This window comes from Mastomys coucha, unplaced genomic scaffold, assembly GCF_008632895.1.
Source record: "Mastomys coucha isolate ucsf_1 unplaced genomic scaffold, UCSF_Mcou_1 pScaffold22, whole genome shotgun sequence".
Lineage (NCBI taxonomy): Eukaryota > Metazoa > Chordata > Mammalia > Rodentia > Muridae > Mastomys > Mastomys coucha.
The window spans coordinates 208,995,729-209,015,092 of record NW_022196905.1 but is presented as its reverse complement, the minus strand read 5'-3'; the positions used below and the strand labels follow the sequence as shown (position 1 = coordinate 209,015,092).

The window sequence follows — 19,364 nt, the reverse complement described above, 5'->3', positions numbered from 1 at the left end:
TATCCACACACATCCTGCCTCACAAAAACAGGCCAGCCAAAAGAGACAGGGGTCCTCCTATACAGAGAAGCGGACTTCCCCCTAGTGCCAGATGGCAAGACTCCCAGGTTCCCAGTTATGAGCAGGCTTGGGTGCCAGCATCAGCCTGCCACACTCGGTAGTAATTGCCTGTGACTTGCTCAGAAGTGGGCTTGATATTGTCATCCTGGGATTGCAATCCAGGTCCCAGACTATGTCAGGACAGAACACATGCTCCTGGCAAAGCCAGTATGGTGATACATGCCTGTCATCCCACCTCTGAGATGCAGCCAGATCAATAGTTCAAGGTCATCCTCAAGTTACATAGCAACTTTGAGACCAGCCTGGGCTACACAACATTGTCTCAAACAAACAAAACCCCCAAAGAAGCCAAGTTTGGGCTCAATTTGCCTTGCTATGATCACAAAGGCAGACAGAATGGTACCTCGTGAAAGGTGGGTGCAGAGGCTATGTCCCCAGCCAGAGCTTCAATTCTCTCAAGGGCCTGGGAGTGGCTTTGAGCTCTGTCTTTCTCCAAGAGGGCTGGATGTCCCTACAGGACTTAGGATTCTCCTCTGAAATCCAGCATCATCAGCTGGGCCTGGTGGTTCACATCTGTCATCCTAGGTGAGGGTCAGGAGCTCAAGGCCAGCCTGGGCAACTTGACACCTTGGCTCAAAAAGACAAAATTCTTGGGCTGGAGAGATGACTCAGTGGTTAAGAGTGTGTGCTGCTCTTACAAAGGACTCAAGCGTGGTTTCCAGCACTCACAGCGAGCAGCTCAACACATCAGCTCCAGGGGCTTCAATCCAGCTGTTAAACTATAGGTACCCTTCCCCTGTTCCATACACAGAATTAAAAATGATAAAAAAATAAATCTTTAGCTGGGCAGTGGTGGCACACACCTTTACTCCCAGTACTTGGGAGGCAGAGGCAGGCAGACTTCTGAGTTCGAGGCCAGCCTGGTCTACAGAGTGAGTCCCAGGACAGCCAGGGCTACACAGAGAAACCCTGTCTTGAAAAACAAAACAACAACAACAACAAAATCTTTAAAACAAAAGGAGAAAAATCCAAACCAGTTTTCAGACGGTCCCCAGGCGTTTAAGTGTACCAAAATTCTGTCCCTTTCAGGACAAGTTTTGTTCTGCTCTCAGCTAGGTGACACACCGAGTCTAGAGGGAGTAAGCCTGCCTTCTGAGAGGCCCCTGTAGCCTTAGCAATCAAACCAAAAGCACCGGATCCTGGATGTACTTGGGAGCTGGCACATGTTAGTTCCTAGCGTTCTCCTCAGATCCTCACTGGTAGATTCTATCTAGCTAAGCGTTCTCCCAGCTCCTGCCCACTGAGGACTTTATTGAACCCAGGTTTGCTCAGACCAACTGTCAGAATTCCTGTCCCCAGTCCCATAGGGCCACAGCCCTTAACTTTCCCTAGTAAGGAGTCCCAAGCAATCATCAGGTGGAGGCCTCAGCCGTGTCTGACCTCTGTCTGCATCTAGAGCTGGGGCCAGGCAAGGATGGGGGTCACTATGTCCACTGCCGTGGAGACTGAGAGGTGGGGAGGGGATCAGGACTCTGAAGGGACACCGCTTTGGAGAGGTCTGTGAGCTGTTCCTAATGAGTTCCAAAGAAGACACAAGCATGGGGCAAGGGGTGGTCCCTTCATCTTGTCTTCCATGCCTGTGTATATGCCTGAAGGAAAACAGGGGCAATGAATGTCAAGTGGTGTGTACCCTAAGAAGCAGGTGCCTCATCTCACAGATGTAGTGCCATCATAGAACCAACCATCACCAAAACTTCAAACACAGCCCTAAGTAGGAACATGCCCGTGACTCTACATTTTGGAAACGGAGGCAGGAGGATTGATAAAAGCTCAAGGCTGACCTAAACTACACACAAAGACCCTGTCTCAACCTCTCAATCCCCCTCTACCCAAAACAAAGAAAACCACAAACACAGTCACCCGTGGGTACATATCTGTGATCTTGGCACTTGGGAGGCCAAAGATGCACTGCCATGAGTTCTAGGTTAGCCTGAGCTACAGCGTTCCTCCCAACCCCAAGGTCTTACTATGTAGACCAGGTTAGCCTGAAAAGATCTGCCTGACTCAGATTAAAGGCATGAAGCACCAAGTATGGCTACATAGACCTCTAGGCCAACCTGGACTGTAGAGTGAAACCCTCTCTCAAATTGCCAGCTGAAACTTCCAACAGTGGAGTGTGGTCACACCCTTGAGATCCTGGCCCTTGGAAGGCTGATGGAGGAGAGCCGCTTTGAGTTTGAACTACGTCTGAACTACATAGCGAATTTTGGACTAACCTGGACTACAGAGCAAGACTTGTCTTAAACCCCCTCCTCTCAAGAGAAAGAAGAAACCTCCAACAATTTAGTGGTCACATACTTGTGATCCCACCACTCTGGAGACTGAGGCAGGAGAACTGCGGCGAGTTTGAGGCTACATGAGCTATGTAGTAACTTCCAGACTAGCTTAGGCTAGATGAGACCCTACTCAGCAAACACTCCTGAAAGCCAGGCCCCTAGCCCTCAGACAGCACACACACACACACACACACACACACACACGCACGCACACATGGCCCTCTGCACCCCACTTGCCCCCAGACCCGTGCACACCTCAGGAGTCCCGGGGGTCCGGTCCCTGCTGGCCACACTTGCTGTGAACTGCGGGGGTCGAGCACCTAACTGCTGCCGCTGCACTGAGCACAGCTCTGGCCCAGCCGCAGATGCCTTCCCGCGCAGCCCCGCCCCCAAGAGCTGATTGGGTGGAGGTGGTCCATTTGCATAGGGGCGGATACTTGGGAGTGTCCTGGCCCCAAGGCGCTTCATACTAGGTCCGGAGAAGATGCTGCTATCCATACAGAAGCTGGTCTGAGAAGTGCACTCCCGGGAGGCTAAGGCAGGAGTACTGCAGCTAGTTGCTGGTCAGCATGGGATACAGAGCGAGACCCTACCAAAAAACAAAACAAAACAAAAAACAGACCATAGTGGCACACAACTTTAATCCCAGCCTTTGGAGAGGTTCAGGCTTGTGATTGTTGAGGCTAGCCTGGTCTATAGAGCAAGTTCCAAGACAGCCAGAGCTACAATAAGAAACTGTGTCTGGAAACAAAACAAAACAAACAAGCCCAAAACCATGACCACCACCAAAAACCAAAGGAAAGTAAAAGAAAAAAGAGGAAAAGAAAACAGGGTCAGTGGTGGTGCATGCCTTTAATCCCAGCACCTGGGAGGCAGAGGCAGGCGGATTTCTGAGTTCGAGGTCAGCCTGGTCTACAGAGTGAGTTCCAGGACAGCCGGGGCTATACTGAGAAACCCTGTCTCGAAAAAACCAAAAACAAACAAACAAACAAAGAAAAAGAAAAGAAAACGGGGTCGTGGTGCCAGAGGAAATGGTTCAGTGGGTAAAGGGGTTTACTGCTAAGCATGATTATAGGAGTTCCATCTCCAGTATGCAAACTGTGGAGTGAGAGAACCCACACCAGTAAGTTGTCCTCTGACCTCCTCCTGCTGTGGCACAAACAACGCTCCCACAATCATGCACAAATACACATTATTTTAAAAATTAAAAAAAAAAAAAAACAAAAACGGAGCGAGGCTGTACAAACAGCTAGGCCTCTCCTTGGGGATTCAGGGCTCCTGGGCCTCATGTGAGGACCCTGCCCTACCTTAGGCCAGTCAGCCAGGACCATACACCTTAATAGGAGATCAGGACAGTTAGCAGCTGGTTTGGTGACACAGCCTGTCCTCTGTTTCTGGCCAGTCTGAGGTACACAGAGTTCAAGTGTATCCTGGGCAATTTTGAGACTATTATCTCTAGATATAGAAATAAGTTGGGCCTGGTGACAGAGTCTCTGTAATCCAAGGTACTCAGGAGGCTGAGACAATCACATGAACATGCTGAGTCTAAGGCCAGCCTGGGAAACATAGTAAAACCCTGGCTCAGAATAAATATAAAACCAAACAAGAGGTGTGAGACTGTAGTCGAGTGCCAACCTTGCATGCAAAAACTTACCTCCAATCTCCAACTAAAAGAAAAACAAGCCAAGGCCATCTTAGGATGAAGGAGACTGAGGCAGGAGGACCACATCTAGTTCCATGGCAGCCCGGGCTACTGAATGAGACCCTGTCTAATAAAGAAATAAAGAATTCCTTAGCACTCTGATTCTGCTGGCAAAGGGACCAAGCCAGCTGGTCCCATGCTAGATCACGCCCTCCTGCAATTAGAATCATTATATGGGGGTGGGGGTGGGGTCACCAATGTGGTCTTACCCAGCTGTGCCTCTGCCAGTGTCCTCATACACTTCCACTACCATGCCCCCATCTCAGCTCACCTCTGGCTTTGCAGAGGGAAAGTCACTGTGAAGCCTTCTTTTACTCCCATCCACCCTCAGCCTGGAGGCCTGGCATCATTCTGCACGGAGCCAGGGCCAGAGGAAGATCCAAGCGGAGGCGCACTTGAGGCAAGCCTCAGAGCAAAATGAATGTCAGGGTCAGGGACGCAGCTGGCTGTGGTGTGAAGCCCCCAGTGTGAGGAAGTGGAATCTACACACGTTCCCTTCCCCAACTCTTGGCAGGTAGTCTTGGGCAAGGGGAACAGCGGAAGGTCAGACCAGAATTGTGGAGAAGGGCTGCGCTAGAATGCTGTTGGGGATTGGGAAGTGCGCGCCAGAAACAGGGACATTTGCTTTCTGATCTGAGTAGTTCGCCCCTGGGTGAGGGACTTTGGGGTGTGGAGCAGGAGCACAGCTGACTCGGTGGTCTCTCCCTTGTTCCACAGCTGTGTAATTGGGACCTTGCCTGCACAACTCTGTGCCCCCACCCCCAATAGTGTTCCACTCTTTAATCCAGTCTCAGGGCCATCCTCTTGCTTCACCCCCTGAGCTTTGGATGACAGCAGTGAACCACTTCCACAGCAAAAAACTTTTTCTTCAGACTCAAATAAGGAAAGGTGGCTCTTGTCCACTTGCCCACTCCACACACACGTGTCCTCAGGACACACCAAGATCCGGGCCAAGCCTGGGGGCTTCTGCCTGGGTTCCGCAAGGAAGAACGAGGCTCCTGTAGATGGAGCCTGGGGAGCCCCGGCCCCCGGGGCCCCGCTGTTTACCTGGCCACCTCCCCCTGGCTCTGATGCAACCCACAGGCTCTGGTTACGTGAGGGCGAGGGCGGCAGCTGCAGCAGGGCCCCTGCGCTAAGAGGGGGGTGGGGCGGGGGAACGGGACTGGACAGACAGGACAAGGGCTGGGATGACACTGACCTTACAAAGCCACTCCTCCCCCCCACCCCCACAACCTTGAACCTCTTGTTCCCATCCTTTCAATATCCCTGGAGGGGCAGTCAAGTCACCACCTCTAGCTATTCAGGTGAAGTGTGTATACAGCACTTACTGAATCGAGGAATGAGGTCTGAAAGCAAGGGCTCTTTATTTATTGGGCTTTTGTTGATTTTTTTTTCAGAGCCTCCTGTAAGACTACTTACACAATAACAACAACCCTGAGTCTGGTGTGATGGCCAAAGCCTTTAATCCCAGTATGAGGAAGGCAGAGGCAGGAGGATCTCTGAATTTCAGGCCAGCCTGGTCTACAGAGTGAGTTCCAGGACAGCCAGGGCTACACAGAAAAACCTTGTCAAACAACAAAAACCAACCAAACAAAAAAGGGATAATCCTGAACTTCTGATTCTCCCGCCTCCACCTGCCACCCGCTGGGATAACAGCTTATGCTCCAGCTTGCCTGGCTGTCTGAGACGGGTCTCACTCTGCCTGTCTGGTTGACTTCAACCTACCAGCTGTGCTGTGATGACTGCCATTAACCACCACCCCCTGCAGGGAAGAGCTGAAGGCTTTCCTAGGGCCACCTCTTCTAGGGTTAGAAACCCCTGCCCCTTTGCAGGGCTTGCTGTGTGATCTCTGGCTGGCAGCTCACCTCTCTGAGCCTCTCCAAGTGGAAATGGTAGAGACAAAAGCCACAGGTTCTGGGGGGACCACTTCTGGTGTCCTTCACATTCTGAGAATCTCCATCCCATGTTTCGTCCACCCCAGCACTGGGTTGTGTGTGTGTGTACACCAGAGTCTATGTCCCCTGCTATGCCTTGGGGCCAGGCCTCGGATCTCTTCAAGACCCGCAGACCCCACACACAGCCTGGGAAGAGGAGCTGGCAGATTGATGTCTGAGGCATACACAGGTCTTTCCTAGTTTGGGACAGTTTCCAGGAGTTTAGGGGCAGAGAAAGCAGGATATAAAAGATAGGCTTAGGCTAGGAGGGGAGCAGGTGGAACACCAGAGGGGCTGGAGAGGTGACTCAGAGGTGAAGCATACATCCTGTTTTTGTAGAGTTCCATTCTCAGCACCTACAGTGGGCAGCTCGCAACTCCAGCTCCAGGGGATCCAGCACCCTCTTCTGGCCTCTGTGGACACCTGCACGCCCACGCACAACTAAAAATAAAGTCAGTCTTCTTAAAATGTAAAAGGCCTTATTTGTACTTTAGAGTTGACATATTTTACAAAAGCTGGCAACACTGGGCCTGGTGGTGCTGTCTGTGACTCCGGGGGTAAGGCAGTTGAAGCCCAGGATAATTCTCGACCACCCTACCTAGGCAGAACCTGTCTAAAAGGAAAGAATCCAAGGTCTATCAGATGCCTGAGTGGGAAGGGTGCTATCTGCCAATGACTGAGAGTTTGATCCCACGTTAGGAGGACTCTCCAAGTTGTCCTCTGACCACCTCCACACATGTACCATGATACATATGCACAGCCTCCTAACAAAGATTTAAAAAAAAAAAAAAAAAAAGTCATCACCGACCACAGTTCATTCCCTTTCCGCCCTGGCGTAGATCTGGAGGGCCCTGTGCTCCATTCAGGTCAGACCCCTTTCAGGTGACCCTAGTCAGTGGGTGGATGCCAGGTCCCTTCTTGGATGCCCCATGACACAAAGGTGACCACCTGGCTCCAGGTGATGGAGTTAGGTAGGCAGGGAAGACTGTGAGCCTTGGTCGGGGGCAGATATAAGGCCTTGCTGAGTGCTTCAGTCCCTTGGAGGCTCACTCAGTTCCTCCTGAAGGAGCCTCTGGTTGTGTAAGTAGGCAGGACTGTGCACCCAGATCAATGGTGTTCTTGTGCGGAGAATACAAATGAAATGTAAATTAGCCACGGCCCTGGGAGGCCTGGAACAACAGGTGCTGAGGTGAGAAATAAGACTGTTCTAAAACCTCTGAAAGCTGCCAGCTGTGAAGGGCACCCGGGGGCTGTGGCAGACCAGGACCATCCCCTAATGCCCAGGGCACCCCGCTACTTCAGTGGTTGGACCTAGGGGGTACTTTTCATATTTATTCATACGTATGTATCTATGGACATATATTTGTATGGGTGCTGGGCTATAAGCTTTGGCCACTATGCCTGGCTTTTTTAATGTGGGTCTGATGGTCAGACTCTAGTCCCCAGACTTGTGAGGCAAGCACTTTGATGGCTAAGCCATCTTCCCAGGTCCTAGCATGTTTAACTGGCACAGGGCTTCTGTCTAGCACACAGCTAGACAGGTTTGATGAACACTTCCTGAACGTGGGCTTTATTGATGGCATTCAAGAGGGTAGGGAGGCCGGGCAGTGGTGGCGCATGCCTTTCTTTAATCCTAGCACTTGGGAGGCAGAGGCTGGCGGAATTCTGAGTTCAAGGCCAGCCTGGTCTATAGAGCGAGTTCCAGGACAGCCAGGGCTATACAGAGAAACCCTGTCTCAAAAAAACAAAAAACAAAAAGAAAGAAAAAGAGAAAGAGAGAGGGGGGGAGAGAGAGAGAGAAAGAGAGAAAGAGAGAGAGAGAGAGAGAGAGAGAGAAAGAAAGAGAGAGAGAGAGAGGGAGGGAGGGAGGAGGGAGGACTCTCTGCTATTATGGGGGGACTGGGATAGACATTGTGAGGGAGATGATCAGTGTTGGAGGCCGAGTTGGTACAGGGCCTCTTCTCTTGCTCTCAGTGTCCTTGCTGGGGTGGGTGGCCCAGCATTTCTCACTCCTTAGAGGCCATATAGGCCATGAGGCCCACCACCCTGTCTTACTGGAGGTCTTCAGCAGACCTGATACTGCTCTTCTCCAGTCAACTGCTCCTATGACTTAGGCAACATTTTTTTTTTTTTTGGTTGCTGGAGTTTGTGGGGTGTGTGTGTGTGTTATTCTGGGGACACAAACCAGGACCCAGTGTAGGCCAGGCAAGCACCCTGCCCCACCATGGTCTACAAGATGGAAGCTAGTGGCCAAGCCAGGATGGAGGCGGGTGTTTTTCCAGGGGCTCTTATGTGAGCCCCGCAACCTCAGAGAAGGGATGCACCTAGCACTGCATGGCAGGGGCAGGTCTTCAGCTGTGTGACATGATGCAGGTTATGTGACCCCAGCATGGAAGGAGATGACTTCTGGACATTCAGTGTCAGTGCACAAAGATTGTCATGTGAGTGCTACTGGAACAGTGGCCCTAGTTTATGACCAACGGGGACAACTATGACTGAACCAGTAGGCAGCAGGCACTGGCCACCTTGCTAGGTCTTCAGTTCTTGGTGAGTCCTCAACGTGGTGTCCAAGGAACCTCTTCTGCCAGGACTGGGAGACAGGGAGCTAGGGGCAGAAGGCCAGAGTGAGACCCCAGTGCCTGCAGGCAGGAGCAGTACCTGGGGCTGCTATCTCACCACCAAGCCAGCTTCTGCTTACGTAAAATGTGACTGTGTTGGAGGGTCTCAGGACTGCACAAAGAGGATTTGACCTCATAAAGGTCTGTAGTGACCTTGAGTAGTTTTGGAGGACAATCCCAGGGAGTTAAAGACTCCTGTAGAGATGAAACTAGAATGGGGGTGCCCAGGATACCACGGGGTATGCAGTGTAGGAGAGACTCATGCAGGGTTGCCCTTGAGCACATCCAGGCATGGGCTGGGCTAGGGGTACGGAGTGTACCCAAGGTTGACAGTATCACAGTGCATACACCTGTGAGCCCTTCTAGCTTAGGGTCTTCCCAGATGTCCCAAGGGACTCCCAAGTAAAGAACTGCTCATCTCTTGTGTTGGGGGTGACAGCCAATTGAGTTCTCAGAAACCTGGCAGGCTGAGACCCTCAGTAAATGCCCACTGAGGTGCCCAGTAAGTGCCTGATACCCAAGGAGCGTGAGGAACATTTACTGTATAAGCGAAGTGCATAATTAATGCCCGATGATCCTGTCACCCAATCAACCCTCTTTATATTGTCCAGGAAGTGCACCCTGCTACCTCTGGGCTCTGGGGCTGTAAGCCAATCTCCACCTAGCCCCTGGGCCTCTGCCACAGAGGATGCTCTGCACCAGTGGGACCCATGGATGAGTACCTCTGCTTGAGTGGTGCAAAGACCTTGCCCTCGCCCAGCCAGAGGAACAGCAACAGGCAAAGCCAGAGGAAACACCCAACTGTGTGCAGCCTGAAGCAGCACCAGGGCCTGGCTGGCTTATAGTACTGTAAAGTGGCAGGATTTTGAATGTTTCTCTCACATGGATATAGCTGTCACGAAGTACGCCTATCACTGAGCATGTAGGCTCAGCATGTGGACGTGCCATATTTACGTGAAGACCAGAGAAGTGAGAGTGTAGCCTCAAGCTCACACAACAGCTGAGAGGTTGGGTACAGAAGACAGGCCTCAGCCAAAGGACCTGAACAGCAGCAATTTAAAGTGGGACTTTCTAAGCCAATACCCCAAAAAAACATCCCAGAAGACCAGCTAGGAAACCCAACAGTTAGTTAGCAGGTCCAGGGAAATGGGTTAGTTCAGCAGTGTGGTAGCCTCTACACTGACCTGGGTGGGGAAGCCGGTGGCCCTGAGTCTTCCAGGGTCAGCGTCGGGTCAGGGAAGGAGGAGGGGATGGCTCCTCATGGCTGGAACAAAATATGCAAATGTATTAGACTGTGCCACAGGCCAGGAGGCTGCTCAGCTGAGCTGGCTAGATGGAAGTCCCCCACCCGCCCAAGACCCATGGCCCGAGCTCTTGGGTCTGCTATAAGGGTGGGATCAACGCTCACTTCAGAGGCCAGGCAGGCTGTCAGGACGGACTGACTGGGTGTGACACAGAATCGGCAGGGATGAGGAGGGGTCTGTAGCACTTTATTCTGCCGCTCTTCTCATTCCAGTGACAGACAGGTCAAAGGCTGGCTGAGGCTCATGCAGGCCGGCTATGTTTATTGAGTTACAGCCAACACAAAAGAGGCAGAGGACAGCAGGTGCTTTCCAGTGCACTGGGCCTCAGCTGGAAGCCTCTCTAATGCAGAAACCATGGGGTGCAGGGTGGAGCCCAGCTCCCGCCAACCTTAACCTCCCACTAAAGCACTCCTCTTGCTTCTTCTATGGGCCCAGAGTGCCAGTCTCCTGGCCCCTGCTCTGGTCATGATCCTGGGACGCCAGGAGGCTGCTCCTTGCCACCCACACTTCCTCTGAACTGTGTCTCTCAGTCACTGTCCCTGTGAGCCCGGCACCACTGCATTCCTCACACCAGCTGGGTTACAGAAGATGGGTGCCTCAGACCAGCAGGACAGCTCACTGGTTAGGGTGGAATGAGGGCAGGTGGCCAGGGCTACCTGTGGCCCTGGGCACTGGTGTTCATGTGGTCCCGGATACTGATGGCCTGTTTGAGCAGGCCTTCCACACTCCGGAAGTACACACTGCTGTCCACCAAGCTCTTCACAGCACTGAAACAGAAGGGAGTGAGGGTCAGTTCGCGTCCTGGCAACAGTGGCAGCCAAGGGTCCCTCAGGGAGGGGCTGAGGAGGCGGGCTCAACCTTCCAACACTGTGTGATTAGTAACTAAGAAGAGGTTTCATATCTGTAAAGAAAACACTCGCCGGGCAGTGGTGGCACACGCCTTTAATCCCAGCACTTGGGAGGCAGAGGCAGGCAGATTTCTGAGTTCGAAGCCAGTCTGGTCTACAGAGTGAGTTCCAGGACAGCCAGGGCTACACAGTAGAAACCCTGTCTTGAAAAACCAAAAAAAAAAAAAAAAAAAAGAAAGAAAGAAAACACTCATTCTGTCTGCTCAGGGGAAGACACCTCCAGGCCAGCGACTGCCTTGAGTGCAGCTTCTCAGGGATGCTGCTGCTCCTACTCGGCTCCTTCCAGGGCAGCTGCTGGGGAAGACTGCTTTCATGATTTACAGTGTCGCATGCCTTCCCGGGACTGAAAGGCTAAGGCCAGAGGATCCCCTGCGTTTGAAGCCAGCCTGGGCTGTACAGCGAGACCCTATCTCAAAATTATACAAATCTCTTAAAACAATTATTTATGCCAGGCAGTGGTGGTACACAACTTTAATCCCAGCACTTGGGAGGCAGAGGCAGGCGGATTTCTGAGTTCGAAGCCAGCCTGGTCTACAGAGTGAATTCCAGGACAGCCAGGGCTACACAGTAGAAACCCTGTCTTGAAAAAAACCAAAAAACCAAAACAAAACAATTATTTATGGAGGTGATGCATCTTCAGAGGTGCCCAAAAAAGTCAGAGGACACCGGCAGGAGTCAGTTCTCTTCTTCTACAAGGTGGCCTCTGGGAAATAAACAGTTATCAAGCTTGCTGCAGGTCCCTTCACCCACTGAGCCATCTCACTAGCTAACAACCCTTCCTGCAAGAAGCAGAGGTGACCTGTGTTTATTACTTTTATGTCAAGAAAACCCCCACAGAATTGTGCAAATGAGAGGATCAAATCCCCATTAAAAGCCTGTGAGGGGCTCAAGCAATCAAGAGTGTGCACGGCAAAAGCAACTGGCTATCTGAATTTACATTGTAAGTGAGATCAAGAAGCAGGGAGATCCAGAGTAAGCCAGTGTGCCCAGACCGGACAGTAGGACTGGACACAGTGCTGCTAGCTCAAAGGGAGAGCTGACCTGCTGCTTGGGCCTAAGAGTGCAGAGAAGATCTGGGTATGGTGGCACACTCCTTTAATTCCAGCACTTGGGAGATAGAGGCAAGAGGAACTCTGTGAGTTTGAGGCCAGCCTGGTCTACAAAGTGAATTACAGGACAGCCAGGGCTACACAGAGAGACCCTGCTTCAAACAAAACAAAACAAAGCAAAACAAAACAAAAACGTGCAGAGAGGAAGATGGAGTCCTGTATATTCCACAAGCTCAAGCTTCTGGACATAGCCAGTGTGCACAGCACAGACTTGAGACCACACTCAGAGCCAGGAGGGGGCAGAGATACAGTCAAGGGGTAAAAGCCCTTGCCACCAAGGCTGATGACCTGAGCTTGATGCCTGGGATACACATAGATTCCTGTGAGCTGTGTACACCCCACACCCTCACACACACACTAAATGTTGGATAAAATCCACAAGTGAATGAAAGTCATGTGCGGAATGGTCTCAGCTCATTGGGAGGCTGGAGGAAGAGAACTGTTTAAACCTGGGTACTCAAAGTCAGCCTGGGGTATCCAAGACCCAACTCAGACACAGCAGGACTGGCAGAAGTGGTGGGCATACTAGGCACCTGCTGTCTGGGCTCTCTGCACTGGAGGGCACAGCACTGGGGAGGAGGCGACCTGACTCTGCTTAACCACGGTCCAGCCTAAGGCTTTGTGCTCAGCTGGGAGTGAGATTTTGTGTCTGTGTGGCTTATAGGAGTGAATGTGTTTGTGGGCGGGTGGTGGCATGTGTGTGGAGGCCAGAGGCCAGAGGCTGATGCTGGCGTGTTCATCAGCTGCTTTCCACCTCACTTTTCACACAAGCATTCTATCAACTGAGCTCTAGGCCCTAATTTGAGGCAAGAGTCTCGCACTGAACTAGGAACTCACCAACAGGACTAGCACTCTAGAGGAGCTAGTCCAGGCATTCTGCTGACTCCTCAGAGCTGGAATTACAAGTGCACATCAACTGTCAACATGGATGCTTCAGATAGAATTTGTACAGCGAGCACTGTATCTAGTGAGCCATCCACCACCCACCCCAAGCCAGAGGCAAATAGTCATGTCTTCAAACTCCCCAAAAACAACTGTGAGGGACCCATCAGAGGGGTCACGGCTGTACTGCAATGGGGGTGGGAGATTGGGAATCTGTGTCACCCTGCCGTGACAGATGTGGAACTCACCTGCAGGCATATTCCACGGTGTATATGGCGCCCTGGCTCTGTTCTTCCCATCTCTGCATATCAGCCTGCAGGGGTTGTGGGGGTTGGGGAGGAGGGGGTGTTAAAAGGGAAGGCTCTATGGAAGCCAGTGCTATATGATCAATCCCCCTATTTCCCCCCAAACTGAGTCCCTCACTCTCACCAAGCCTTCCTGAGTTCCCATCCCCCTAGATGTCTGGGGGGGGGGCTTCCTACTCCTTGCTTAGACCACAGAGCCTTTTCCTCTTGCAGCCCTCTCTCCTCTGGGGCTGTGTGTGACTGCAAGGCCTCAAGACCTTTGCAATGGCTCTTCCTTCTGCTTGGCACACCCTTCCCTGGGCTCTTCCCTCACCTCGCTGATCACTAACACACACCATACCGTCTCCTTCAAAAGCCATCAAGGGCTGTCCCCACACTGTCTGCCTGAATCAGCTGGTACAGTCTACCTCACCAGGGTCTCCGTTTTGACTTCAGCCCCTCTGTGGATAGCACCCCAGTCCTGCTCAGGAGCTGTGAGTGAACCTGGGGGAGATCCTCGGCAGGGCTGGCAGAACTCACCTTGTGCTGGGCCAGCTCTGGCAGTGAACGGCGCACATGTTCCTGTAGCCGGTACAGGGCCACTGATGGCTCGTTGGCAAGGACATAGACACTCTCGGTGAACTTGTCTGTGACTGTGTTTGACAGGGTGGAGGTGGGAATAAGGGACAAGTATTAGACCCATGTATTTATTTTATTCTGAATTATGTGTATATATGTGTATCTATGTGAGTGTATATGCACATGAGTGTCAGTTGGAGGCTAGAAGAACTGGAGTTACAGGTGGTTGTGACCTGCTCAATGTGAGTGTTAAGAACCTATCTCCAGTCATCTGTAAGATCACTAAGCACTCTTAACTACAGAGACGACTCTCTAGCATCTTAAAAAAAAGGGGGGGGGCTGGCGAGATGGCTCAGCAGGTAAGAGCACTGACTGCTCTTCCAAAGGTCCTGAGTTCAAATCCTAGCAACCACATGGTGGCTCACAACCATCTGTAATGAGATCTGATGCCCTCTTCTGGTGCATCTGAAGTCAGCTACAGTGTACTTATATATAATAATAAATAAATCTTTAAAAAAAAAATTGGGTTTCTAGCCCAGGCTAGACTTTAGTTTTCTGTAAGCAAGGATGACTTTGAGCTCCCAAATCCTTCTCCCTTCATCTCCTGAGTGCTGGGATTGCAGATGTGACACCACACCTAGTTTATTCAGTGCTGGCCATGCAACCCAGAGTTTCATGCATGCCAGGCAAACACTCTGCCGGCTGAGCCCCGCCCACAGTAGACTTCTGATTGTTCAATCTTTGAGCCCAACCAGAGGAGCGAGGAGTTTTCAGGGTGGACCACTGTAACTGTCATGTGCAGGCCCAGAGATGGTCTCGAGAGAGCAAGGCCTAACTCAAGGGGGAATCTGCTCACACATGAACTCACAACCTTCCCTCCCCAAACTCACTTTCAGAGGACACTGGTGGATGGTATTAAAGCCACTGACACCCCACCCCCACCTCCTTTATAACTGGAACATATTGGAGACCAGTATAGAACATCATCTTAGAATCTAGTAGCTCTGGATTCCCTGTAACTCACTGTGTTGACTAAGCATGCTGGGAAGAGAAGCATGTACTACCATATCCAGCTGACCAGAGGATGATCACAGAACTCAAAGGTACCTAAAGGCCACAACCTTGTGACGCCTCTGCCCTGAAACAGGAATGCTGTGGAAGGCCATGTTCCTTGCTGTGAATCCATTCAAGCTCCTGTAAAGCCTACTTGTTTCCTTTACTCCAGAACTCATGATCTTACCACAAGTCAACTGCACAGAAACCATGCCAGGGTAGGCTCTGACCAACAGCTCTCCCAGTCAAGAAATCTCTATCCTTCCTGCCCCATCCATCAAGGACCCTGTTGCTTCCAACTGCAGCACCCCACCCCCACCCCGCCACACACACACACACACACACACACACACACACACACTCCTTCCTGTACCAGACAAGCTCTGACTAGCTACAGATGGTAGATGGCACCAACTCCTCTTATCACCCAGGGCTACCATCAGCCAAGGAAAATAACCTAGTTATCTGGTCTTTAGTTATTTTGCAATGTTGGGGATCAAATCCAGAGCTTTAAACGCGATGGTCAAAGTGTTTACGACTGAGCTAAAGCCCCAGCTCTTCTCTCGAGACTTGAGTTTCAACGTGTAGACCAAACCGGCCTTCAACTTTTTGCCTCTTGAGAAAAGAGAATTAGAGTATTGAGCCACCAAGCCTACATACTCGTTTACGTGCTCACACTGAGCAGGGACCTGGATGGATTCTGCTTTTTAATTCCAACTCTCAGAAGGCAGAGGAGTTTGAGACCATCCCGGTCTACATAGCGAGTTCCAACACAGCCAGGTTTACATCCCGGGACCTTGTCTCAGAAATAGAAAGATAGAGAGAGTCTTTTCCTGCTCCAGATCATTATTACATCACATCACCTCCCGGCGGGAGACACCGGCCTCCCTTTTCCGCCGAACCCCGCAGGCCAGGAGGTCTATGGCGGCTCTTTGTCATGTACATCCCCGCGCTGCCCTCTCTAGGCCCCACCAACCCCTCTAGGGTCCCACAACACCTTTCTTTCCCTTCAACTGCATCTCAGGTTCTTCCATAGTGAAGGCAGCCAGCAGAGCCCAGAAACCGGAACCGGAAGTCGGGAGGCTGGGACGTCTAACTAAACGTTCCGGGTTGGGTTCTGGCGCTGTGCGCTGACTCCTCTTACAAGCTAACTTGTATTCAGACACGAGATAGAGGGAAAAGAGGCAGTCCTAGGCGAGCATGTGGGGAGGATAGAGATTCCTTGATGTTCTAGGACACCTAGTCAAGGACTCCCTGCTTTACGTACAGATAATTCTCAGGGACTAGGGCAGGGAAATTTGTTATGGACAAGGCGACAATAATACTCGGTCTCTTTAAATCTGACAAATCCCGCCCATGTGTCTCCGCCCACGTCCGGAGAATGCTCCGCCCTCCTGTCATATGTGGATCCGATTGGGGCAGACACGCGGGGGCGGGGCAGCACACGCGCAGTGAAACCCCCCAGCGCGTCTAAGGCTCCTTCAGCTCTTGATCAAGGATGGCGCGCGCATGCGCCGCTGTACTCCTTGGCCTCAGCGGAAGCCACGCTCCTCCCTCCAGTCTTAAAGGGCTAGAAGCAGCTTCGGGGTTCTATTTTTTATTTTTTGGTACTTTTGCAGGGCAAGGGTGCGCAGGCGCAGTGGAGGAGGTCTTCGGTAGGAATAGTCGTCGCGTATTAAGTTGCTGCTCTATGTCCCAGCAGAGGAAGCTAGAGGACTGAGCGTCCGGTCACCAACTTGCTCTTCACGAGATCTACTGGAGCAGAAAAGTTTGTGAACAGAGCTTCCTGAGTTTTGGGAGACCCAGGCTAGCAGCTTAGGGGGACGGAGGAGGCTGGAGGGAGGTGAGTGGATCTTCCACGTCTCATCTTTTGTTGAGTCCCAAGTCATTTTGGGGGACTTCGACCCAAACAACCACAGCGGGACATTGATAAGTTTGGCATTAGTATCTCTCTATGCTGTTTTCGGATATGACCTCTCTGAGGCCTCACATCTTCACCTTATTACGAAGGAAATGAGGCTCAGCTTAGTCATAGACAAGGTTTTCATAGCTTGTAAGTGATCGGAACCCAGACTGCTGCCAGAACCCTGATTTTATTGCCTTGGGTTCAGGTGTTAATTTATTAACAATGATAATTATCTAAAGCCACAGTTTTCCCACCCTTATCCTGCAAAGCTGCATATGCAGACCATGGCTGTCCTGGAATTTACTATTTAGACTAGACTAGTCTTGAACTCAAAGGGACCTGCCTGCCTCTGCCTCCCAAGGACTGGGACTAAAGGTGTGCACTACCATGCCCCACCTAACCAAGTTCCAGCCCCTGATAAGAACTCATGTATTCATTTATTTGGGGGGGGGGCAGGATGTGCTATGGAATTGGTGTGGAGGTCAGAGGACAGCTTACTGGAGACAATTCTTTCCCTCCACCATGTGGGTTCCTGGGATCAAACTCACATCATTTGGCTTGGTGACAAGTGCCTTTACCAACTGAGCCATCTTGGGGACCCATGAGCTTTGGCTAATTACTGTCATCTCTTCACTCTAGCTTCCTCCATGGAGCCCACTCGGGTTGCAGAGATCCCAAACCAGCAGTCCCCTGCTCCTGACCTAGAGGATCCTGAGGACCCCAGAGATGAATCCCCAGATAGCTCAGACACTGTTGTCCTCAGTCTGTTCCCCTGCACCCCAGACACTGTGAATCCTGAAGCAGATGCCAGTGCATCCTCACTACAGGGTGAGAACCACTCTGGGCTCTGGTGAGGGAGACTGTCGAGTTCTAGACCACATCTCTGCCCTCATCGCTCTTCCCCTCCACCCTCCTAGGGTTTTTTTTGTTGTTGGTGTGTATGTGTTAGGAGATATATGTGTGTGTGTTCACACCACTGCATGTGCATATGTGTGCACATGCATGGAGACCAGGCACTGACATGTTGTATTCTATTTTTTTTTTTTTTTTTTGGTTTTTTTTCAAGACAGGGTTTCTCTGTGTAGCCTCTGTGTCCTGGAACTCACTCTGTAGACCAGGCTGGCCTTGAACTCAGAAATCCACCTGCCTCTGCCTCCCAAGCGCTGGGATTAAAGGCCTGTGCCACCACTGCCCGGCTACATGCTGTATTTTAATGGCTTCTCTATCATATATGTGTGTGTGTGTGTGTGTCTGTGTATATAATATGGTATATGTATGTATAAGTATATATAAAATACAGGTATGATGGGCACACACCTTTAATCCCAATACTCAGGAGACAAAGGCAGGTAGCTCTCTGGGAATTCAAGGCCAGCCTGATTTATATAGGGAGTTCCAGGATCACCAAGGCCTCATAGAGAGACCCTGCCTTCAAAAGGATAATGGTGGTGGGCAGAGAGACAGGTGAATTGTTTAGAGAACTTGTTCTTTCAGAGGACATGGGTTCAAATCTCAACACCCACAGAGTGGCGTATAACCATCTTAACTCCAGTTTCAATCCACAATCCCTCAGAGATCCAGTGACTTCCTCGGGCCTCTGAGGACACCAGTCACACACACGGTACACAAACATACATGCAAGCAAAACATATATGGAACAAACTAAGAAAATACAAACAAAAGAGGTTTTAAAGGATTTTTTTTTTAAGATTTATTTATTTTATTTATATGAATACACTGTAGCTGTCTTCAGACGCACCAGCAGAGGGCACCAGATCCCATTACAGATGGTTGTGAGCCACCATTTGAACTCAGGACCTCTGGAAGAGCAGTCAGTGCTCTTAACTACTGAGCCATCTTTCCAGTCCATTTTAAAGGATTTTTAAATGGTTTATGTGTCTTTTGCCTGCATGCCTGCTCACCATGTCCATACAGTGCCTGAGTGAGCCAGAAGGGGGCGCCTGAATCCCTGGCAATGGGGGTTGTACACACCCACAGATCTAACTGGGGCTCTCTTATCCCCCTCCCCCCGAGCCATCACTGTAACCCCTATTACATTACATTGCATTATTTGTTTAATATGTATATGTGCATGTGTATGAACATGCCATGGCATACATATAGAGGGCAGAAGACAACTTTCAGGATTAGTTCTCTTTTTCCACCTTTTGGTCAGAGGGAGGATGCCAGCAGGCCAGCAGCTGTGTTGTGTTTAGCAGCTGAGCTGTGGCTCTGCCTTCGTCTTCTATTCAAGGCATGGTCATTGACTGGACCTGAAGCTGTTCCAGCTAGACCTGCTAGTCAGTGGGCTCTGGGATTCTGCCTGTCTCTGCCCTCCAGTGCTCAGGTTACACAGGCAAGCAGCCATGGCCGACCTCTGTGAGTATGAGGCCAACCTGATCTATGTAGTGAGTTCTAGGCCAGCCAGAACTACATAGTGTCTCAAAAAATTTCCTTGTGTATGTGTGCATATATATTTTTGTATATGTGTGCATACGTATACATATACACACATCGTGGGAGCCAATTTGTTGTAGGAATCTCCAACCCCAATAAGCCCATGTGAAAACACACAACTCAGTTACAATATTTATAAGCTGTGTGCAAGCTTGGGCAAATTGAACCATTACACACATACATATACATATACCTTTTCTTGTTTTGTCTTGTGTTTTTTTTTTTTTTTTTT

General features: G+C 50.8%; 3 protein-coding genes across 10 annotated transcripts in view; 1 reads left to right on the top strand and 2 right to left on the bottom strand.

Moving 5' to 3' along the window:
- LOC116069445 (myocyte-specific enhancer factor 2B) overlaps positions 1-2,745 on the bottom strand; it is a 14,219-nt gene extending 11,474 nt beyond the window's left edge. For all 4 annotated transcript variants that reach the window (XM_031340071.1, XM_031340072.1, XM_031340073.1 and 1 more), the window contains exon 1: positions 2,652-2,745. The gene's annotated coding sequence lies outside the window, so the exon portion shown is untranslated. The remainder of the gene's footprint in view (positions 1-2,651) is intronic.
- The window catches only part of Borcs8 (BLOC-1 related complex subunit 8), a 24,630-nt gene extending 8,735 nt beyond the window's left edge, over positions 1-15,895 (bottom strand). Inside the window, exons 1-6 of one of the 2 annotated variants that reach the window (XM_031340081.1) lie at positions 15,767-15,895; positions 13,678-13,790; positions 13,102-13,166; positions 10,611-10,721; positions 9,835-9,914; positions 8,383-8,637 (exon numbers count right to left, since the gene is read on the bottom strand). In XM_031340081.1, the coding sequence (XP_031195941.1) occupies positions 9,872-9,914; positions 10,611-10,721; positions 13,102-13,166; positions 13,678-13,790; positions 15,767-15,803 (369 nt within the window). In that variant the 5' untranslated portion in view covers positions 15,804-15,895 and the 3' untranslated portion in view covers positions 8,383-8,637; positions 9,835-9,871. Of the gene's footprint in view, positions 1-8,382; positions 8,638-9,834; positions 9,915-10,610; positions 10,722-13,101; positions 13,167-13,677; positions 13,791-15,766 lie in introns of those variants that run through there. The other variant, XM_031340082.1, reaches the window with a different exon arrangement.
- Rfxank (regulatory factor X associated ankyrin containing protein) overlaps positions 14,756-19,364 on the top strand; it is a 9,126-nt gene continuing 4,517 nt past the window's right edge. The window contains exons 1-3 of one of the 4 annotated variants that reach the window (XM_031340076.1): positions 14,756-14,819; positions 16,389-16,612; positions 17,315-17,503. In XM_031340076.1, the coding sequence (XP_031195936.1) occupies positions 17,323-17,503 (181 nt within the window). In that variant the 5' untranslated portion in view covers positions 14,756-14,819; positions 16,389-16,612; positions 17,315-17,322. Of the gene's footprint in view, positions 14,820-15,625; positions 15,709-16,190; positions 16,613-17,314; positions 17,504-19,364 lie in introns of those variants that run through there. The other 3 variants (XM_031340075.1, XM_031340078.1, XM_031340077.1) reach the window with 3 other exon arrangements.